We start from the raw sequence: 7701 nt of genomic DNA, 5'->3' as shown, positions 1-7701 counted from the left end.
TGCTTCTCTTCCAGCCAACTCAAGTGGACCAGCGTTAACTCCCCCTCTTTATCCACCCCACACCCTTTTTCTTTTTAAAATCCATCCCCTCTTGGGGCGCCTGGGTGGCTCAGTGGGTTAAAATCCATCCCCTCTTTCTCTCCCTGTCCTCTTCTTCTTTTCCTCTCCTTTCCCCACTTCTTCCGCTATTTATTTATTTAATTTTGGTTTTGTTTTTTAAGGGGTGTTGACCGGGGTTGAGTTCTAGTCGACCGAACCCCCCTGCCGGCGAAGCGATTGGTGAATTGCGCCGGTGACTGACGTGTGGAATGAGTGCGGCTCGCCGCAGCCGGGAGCTGATTGGCTGCGCGGGGAGACTCCGAGGGAGCTGCTACAGGAGCACCGGGCACTCGAGTCCTGCAGCCTCGGGAGTAGGTGCCGCGCGCCCGCCCGCCCGCCCGCCGGCCCACCGCGCGCTCGGGAGCCGGGGCCGCACTCGGGCCGCCGCGCGCGCTCCCCTCCCCGCGCGAGCTCCCGCCGCAGGCCGAGGGCCGCCACCCGCCGAGGACCGGGCAGGAGCGCGCGGCCACCGAGCCGGGCAGCGCTGGGGACGGCGTCTTTTGTCCCCGGAGATCGCTGGAAGTTTGCGGCGGGACGCGCGCGGGGAGGCGGCCGAGGCAGCCCCGACGTCGCGGGAGCGAGTGCGCCAAGCCAGCATGGGCAGCGGGCGCGGCGCGGGGGGCCGCCGCTGGGCAGCCTCGGGCGTGCTGCTGGCGCTGGCCGCGGGGCTCCTGGCCGCGGGCTCGGCCAGCGAGTACGACTACGTGAGCTTCCAGTCGGACATCGGCTCCTACCAGAGCGGGCGCTTCTACACCAAGCCGCCGCAGTGCGTGGACATCCCGGTGGACCTGCGGCTGTGCCACAACGTGGGCTACAAGAAGATGGTGCTGCCCAACCTGCTGGAGCACGAGACCATGGCCGAGGTGAAGCAGCAGGCCAGCAGCTGGGTGCCCCTGCTCAACAAGAACTGCCACATCGGCACCCAGGTCTTCCTCTGCTCGCTCTTCGCGCCCGTGTGCCTCGACCGGCCCATCTACCCGTGCCGCTGGCTCTGCGAGGCCGTGCGCGACTCGTGCGAGCCCGTCATGCAGTTCTTCGGCTTCTACTGGCCCGAGATGCTCAAGTGTGACAAGTTCCCTGAGGGGGACGTCTGCATCGCCATGACCCCGCCCAATGCCACCGAAGCCTCCAAGCCCCAAGGTCAGGCCGCCCCTTCCCACGCGCGCGAGCCCCCCAGCCCCAGCGGGCTGGGGCCCCGGGGACCCGCCGCGGGAAAGCCCCTGCCATTCGGACTCCCGCCCGGCCGCTCCTCCCCGGAGTTCGGACGCGCTTCCTGGAGGTCGCTCGCAAGCTGTGCGGAACGAGTTTTTAAAAAGCCTCTCGTTCGTCCGAGGTGTCGCTTGGCACCTCTGCCGACCTAGGTGCACGGCTGGCCTGCCCGGCAGCGGCGGCTGCGCCTGGGCCCCTCGCAAGCTCGATGCGGTGCTGGAGCGGCTGTTCCTGGGATCCAGGCTCGCTTTTTCATACCTGAGACAAAGCCTGTTCCCTCTGCGAGGGAACCGAGTCCCCGTGGAAGTTTTTAACACCGAGACGGGATGCCCCAGGAGGGGGAAAAAAAAACAAAACCCCAAACCCAAAGTGTAGAAAGCCCAGAAAGGCCGAGAAAATGCTAAGGCGCAGCTTTGTGTATTTTCATAAATTGGATGAGGGTTAAAAAAAATCCCCCCCTACCCCTTTCCCGGGCTTTCCTTAGCTAGTCCTTCAGCCAAGTAGCTCCGGGAGGGTTGCAGAACTGGCTGAGGAAAAAAAAAAAGTTTAGAAACAGGATTTCTGTTTCTCCACCCTTTTCAGGGTTGGGGAGGCTGGGGGGCTGGAAAGCGTGTACTCTCATTCTTGCATACCCCCTGCTTCTCCCATTTACACAAATCCTCAGGTAATTAGAAAGATAAAAATGCAATTAGCTCATTGTTCATCTCTCCTTGGGGAGTGGGGCCACGCAAATTGGAGACTTTCCTAACAGCCCCACGGAGGAGGCCTGCGCTTCCTCTTAGAACCCCTCCCACTTAAAGGGAAGCTCTGGAGGGGAAGGGAAAAAAGAATCCCTCCCGGAGAGGCAAAAACAAAAACAAATCAAAACAAACAAGAAAAAAAAAAATCCAGTGCAGTGGCTTGACTTTTAAAGGAGCAAATTCTTCAGAAGCTGAGTTGAGGCTGAAAGAAAGATGTGTCCATAGTACTATAGTCCGGAATGGGGAACCATACCTAGGCGCCCTGAGCATAGGCTCCCATGTCCCCTAGGGGGTTGGAGGAAGGGGTTTAGGGTGGGGGTCGGGCTGTTGGCTGACTTGGTTCATCCTGAAGTGATGCCTAAAAGGGAGATGTCCTCTGAAGAGTTTACTCTTCCAGTGTGACGACAGTAGTATGGGGAAAGCAAGCCTCAAATGCTCCTGCGTGTTCTAGGGAGGGAGGAGATTGGTCCAAAGTGTCCCAGGTGGCCTGGGCCCCTGGCGGGTGGGAGAGGCGGCAGTCTGGCTGTGGGGGGGCCGGGGCACCGGCCACTTCTTGGGTGTCTGCATAGGGTTAACCTCTGGGGGAATTGCCGGCCTTTGGAGCAAGAGCTAAGCGGTTACCTAGAGCAAACAAAGCACTCGTGTTCTGCCGGTGTGGGGCCATCCTCTACAGCCCACAGGCTTTTCCTTCTCCCCTTCCTCGCTGGCTGGCCGCTGGCCCGCCCGGAGATGAGCCCATTCTGCTCCACAGGCCTCTGCTCCACCCCCAGCTGTCTTTTGGGAACAGCCCTTGCACATGGAGACCTTTGGGGGAACACCTTTTACGGGGAAGATGGGGGACTGGCTGAGGTGCCTACGGATAAAACGGGAAGAATCCTCCGACCCAACCCAACACCCCGCTGCCCCGAAAGGCTGGAGTGGAGTGGGGGGATATCCTAGATTTGCTGGCTTGCCTTTGACTCCTGGGCTGCTGTTCCACCGGACTGCCCCCTCCTGAGTCTGGGCCTTGGTACCATCCTCCCCTCGCCTACCCTCCAGCCCCTGAGTGCCTGGGTAGCACCCTCCCAAGGCCAGCTCCCGAATAGAGAGGAGCCCTGAGAGGACCCATCAGGTGTGCGGCTTGGGAACTGGTTCTCCCCTCATTGGTTTTGGTGAGAGGTTCTGCCCAGAGAGGCCACATGGCCATTGCCAGCTGAGCTTGGAGGTGGGAGGGCTGTGTGTGTGTGTGTGTTTGTGGTGGGGCAGGTTGAGACAGATCAAACTACCAGTCCTCATGAGCTTATGGCTTGGGTTCCAGAATGGGAACTGGTACTTTAGGGTGAGAATAAATACATAGGTACTACTTTTATTCTCCCTTCTCTTTAGTCTTTGAAATTAAAGCCAAATTTTCAAGGCATAATGCATATCTTGGCATGCTCTTCACGTAATTGGGCATGTTTTGGGGGTATTGGGCACACTTTAAGATCCTTGTGTTAGTAAAGATCGACTTGATAATGAGAGAAAAGTCAAAAGATACTTTTCCCTCCAAAAGTCTGACACCCCAGCTACATCATCAACTGTCCCTGTGTGGCATAGGAAAGGCATAACTTTAGCAACTTTCCAGGAAAGTTCTTTCTACATCTTGTGCTTACGTTAGATCTACCCATTCCCAGGCCAGGAAATGGTGGTTTCCCCTTCCAGCCAGGTTTCACTGATTGAAGTTGTATGAAATGAGGTTATATTTTTAGTTTAATTTTTTTGTTGTTCAGATGTGCTGCGTGTTAGATCAGTCTGGCTGTTCTAGTCATGGATTGCAGGGCCCACGGTGCTCTCGTTGTCTCCCGGGAGCCTCCAGAAGGTCTTGTCTCAGGATGTGAAGGAGCTGGCCAGGGAAGACTTGCTGTGTGTGTGAGGGAGAAAGTTTGTGTGTAATTGTGTGTGTTTATTTTGTGTGTGTGTGTGTGTGTGTGTGTGTGTGTGTGTATGAGAGAGAGAGCGAGAGAGAGAGCACTGTGTGCACATGTCCTGATTTTTAAAAAATCACTTAATCGTGACTCTAGTGTTGGACTGTCATCTCCTCTCCACCCCCTAAAATATTAATGAAACACAAAATTCTTCAGTTTTGGGTTCCCTTGCTTTAAACGTTATTTTAAATCTCCCTTCAAACAGCAGTTTAGTTCTACCTCTCAGATGGATGGTGGGTTTCTCCTACAGAGGTGGCCTGCAGGGCCCCAAGGACACACCAGAGGGGGCATAGATTAATATTGCTTTACACATTCCTCCTTTCCCTGGATCAAGCTACTCCAGAGTCAGCCATAAGAAAAGTCAAGATAGGGGTTAGCTCACCCTGTGAGCTGTTTCTACCTTGAGAGGCGCTGAAGGTCAAATGTTCATTGGTGGGCCTGAGGAAAATGCCCCCTTTGGCTACAGAGCCTGTCGGGGAACTCAGAGGGTCCAGAGGGGTGACGGGAGTGTGCCCTGGGGACAGTGTTTGATAGTCTCACTGCCGGGGCCCTGCTACTTGTTCAGTCAAGATTATATTCATAGAAACTTACAGTGTGATAACTTCTACTTAAAAAAAAAAAAGAAAAGAAAGAGAAAACAAGGAAAATCCCAAAGCCCGGTTCACCCTCCTGGGATAGGTAACATGGTCCTTCCCATACTTCAGGACCTCCTTTCCCTGTTTTTCTCCCCAAGGAAGCAAGAACCATAATGCAAAATTCTGGGTAAGTTTTTCCCTTTGTCAGAAAAACTACCTCCAGGACCTAATTTCAAGTTCTGGCTGAAAAGCAAATTTCCAAATTCTGGGCCAAAAGACAGTCACACAGTCTTCTGCTTGGAGTGTGGCTGTGGCTCTTGCCGCACTGAGAATTAGATGGTGTTTGGCCCTGGGTATGGAGCCAAGGTGGGAGAGGAATCCTAAGAAAGATGAAAGGGTGTGGTCCCTGCTGGGCCACAGGGGGACCCTGCTTGGAAGTGGGGTTGACCGGCTGAGGACTGGGTATGTCCTAGGGAGCAGCGCTGGCCTGGTAGGGCTGTGCAGCTCCCTCCATAGTGTTACCACCTTGGTGACGGTGATGAGCCCCAGGGGACATCACGGACAGGAGACTCTGCCACGGAGGCCACTGGAAAGGACAGAGGAGGAGGAGGAAGAGGACAAAAGGCCTTCAATTTTACCATTGTACTTCGGGGTGACTTTCCTCTGCTTCTCAGCGCCACCCTGGCTTGGCCCCTCTGTGCTTTGCCAGGGGTGGGTGACCTTCGAATGTGCTAGATTTCCTAGATCATGGATTAAACTCCTAGTGGCCGATGGATGATGGAGGGGATGGTCTGGGGAGTCCACTGTCCCGCCTTTTCCCTGTCCTCCCACAGAGGCACTCTACCCCCTGGGGGAATCCCCCTCCAGCAGCATTTGGGCCTGGAGGAGGCCTCTGTCCCTGGCCTCAGAAGTCTGCTTCCCCTGTGCCATGCCTGACACACACACACACACACACACACACACACACACACACACACCCCTCCTCTTCAAAGCACTTCACAGTGTTGTGAAAACGCCTTCAGAGGGTCCTCCTGCTCCCCCCTCCCTCCCGGCTCTCCCATTTGGCAGCTCTCGCCTGTCGCTGCCCCAGCCCCAGCCCCAGCCCCACCCAGCTGCTCCTGCCTCCCAGCCCAGCGCAGGCAGGAACTCGCACTGCAATAGCCCTTTTGGAGAGGGGTGCTCGGGCCGGCAGCTTGAGTTGGTGTGTCTGGTGAGTTTCCTTCTTGGCTCCTAGGGAGCAGGTCAGATTGATCTGCTGTCCCTTTGGAAGTTTGGGAATGGGAAAGGGGACAGGGATCGGAGAGGGATAGTTAAGGACGAGGGGAGAAAGAACCAGAAGCAAACGGCTGGAATAGGTGAGCACTCCCAGTCCAGCCACAGTTCACACGCTGCCCCGATAAGGTTGGGTTAAACGGTTGTGCCGTATTCCACAGTTCAAGCCCCCAGGTTTTCAAGAAACAGTGTCTGGGGGCACCTGGGTGGCTCAGTCTGTTAAGCGTCTGCCTTTGGCTCAGGACATGATCTTGAGGTCCTGGGATCGAGCCCCGCATCGGGCTTCTTGCTCTACGGGGAGCCTGCTTCTCCTCTGGTGCTCCCCCTGCTTGTGCTCTCTCTCCCTCTCTCTCTGTCAAATAAATAAATAAATAAAATCTTGGAAGGAAGGAAGATAGAAAGAAAGAAAGAGGCTGTGTCTGTCTGGCGTTGGGTCCAGGGCCCCAGGACTCTGATTCTCCAGCTGCTCTTCAGAAATTCCAGAAGACCTTTAATTACTTTCAGCTTGGTCCTAGGGCTGACCTCTTCCCCAGGGCTGGCTCCTTCCAGATCACAATCTCTGTCACTCATGGCTCCTCTTTCTCCTCCTTTCCCTTCCTAGGCACAACCGTGTGTCCTCCATGTGACAACGAGTTAAAATCTGAAGCCATCATTGAACATCTCTGTGCGAGCGAGTTTGGTAAGAAGACTTCCCCAGCCACCCCTGGGAGGTTTGGCCTAGTCCCTGCTTCCTCCTGGTCTGTGTCCCTGGGGAGCAGAGAACCTGTGGGTGCCTCTTTTTGGAGCTTTATATTCTGTCCCTTCATTCTCCCCAAAATGGTTGCTTTTCTCAGGCCCATGGAAATCTGGAGAGGGTGTAGAATGGGCTTATTTTCATTGAAGTCAAACTTGGCTTCTGCCCTTCTGTTTGAGGATTCCTGGATAGGTTTTTGGGGACCTTCCCTAGATGTGGAGGGTGGCGGACTTGAGGACAGAGAGGGAGGAGATAGGGAGGGACACCCCTCCTTGGATGCTCCCAGGAGCCGGACCCAGGAGATCCCACCAGCTGCTTGGCTGGCCTTCCCTCCACACTGGCTCTTTCTCCATCCACCCCTAGGTGTCAGCACCTCTCTACCCAGGCTCTGAAATGTGGCACAGGTTCCTGCCCATCTGCACCCCCTAGCACCTGGGGAGGGGAGTCCAGCCGCTGGGGCATTCAGAGGGGTCCCCATCAGGTCCTTCCTGACACAGAAAAGTGATCTCCCTCCAGTAGTGGGAATTCTCTCCCTTCTTCCCAAACCACTCCGGGTTAATTCCAGATCAGCCCTTACAGCCCCAGGTGAAGTGCTGGATGCGGTCTGGAGAGCAGATCTCAGGGGGCTTTTCAGGGATGACCCCCTGTAGGCAGCCTCATAGAAGACCTGAACAGCTCCAGACACCCTGAGCCTGTCTCCCCTGGGAACGGTAAATGTTGACCACCTCCGTTTGGAAGGCTGCCTCCTTCTAATTCATGCGGATGCCGAGAATTGGCTCTGCCTGTGGGACCAGGCCCGCTTTGCTGAAGGAAGGTTCAGCCGGACACTGAGCGGTGCCTTTCTCGAGATGCCTGCCGTGTGTCTCTGAGATGGGCGTTCTTGCAGAATTCTTAACAGGAAGAGCAGAACGGTAGGTAACGTGGGTCCTTGGCCGTTCAGGGTGACCTATTCCATGTTTTCACTAACCAAACATAATAAAGCATACAGAAAGGCCTTCTTGCACGGGCCAAGGGCTGTGTCCGATTCACATGCATGTGACCTGCACATGCAAGCTGAAGGAAATTGTACCCGTGACATGCATATTCTCAGGATTGTCTTCGTGACTGAGGACAGATGTGGGAGAGCTCAG

General features: G+C 55.6%; 1 protein-coding gene across 1 annotated transcript in view; it reads left to right on the top strand.

The window, feature by feature from the left end:
- Positions 1–695: 695 nt before the first annotated feature.
- The window catches only part of LOC111144443 (secreted frizzled related protein 1), a 44740-nt gene continuing 37734 nt past the window's right edge, over positions 696–7701 (top strand). The window contains exons 1-2 of the mRNA XM_022498755.1: positions 696–1239; positions 6440–6517. Of these exons, the coding sequence (XP_022354463.1) occupies positions 696–1239; positions 6440–6517 (622 nt within the window). The remainder of the gene's footprint in view (positions 1240–6439; positions 6518–7701) is intronic.

This window comes from Enhydra lutris, unplaced genomic scaffold (assembly GCF_002288905.1).
Source record: "Enhydra lutris kenyoni isolate GAN:26980312 unplaced genomic scaffold, ASM228890v2 scaffoldscaffold11, whole genome shotgun sequence".
NCBI lineage: Eukaryota > Metazoa > Chordata > Mammalia > Carnivora > Mustelidae > Enhydra > Enhydra lutris.
This window is presented reverse-complemented; position numbering and strand designations above follow the sequence as displayed.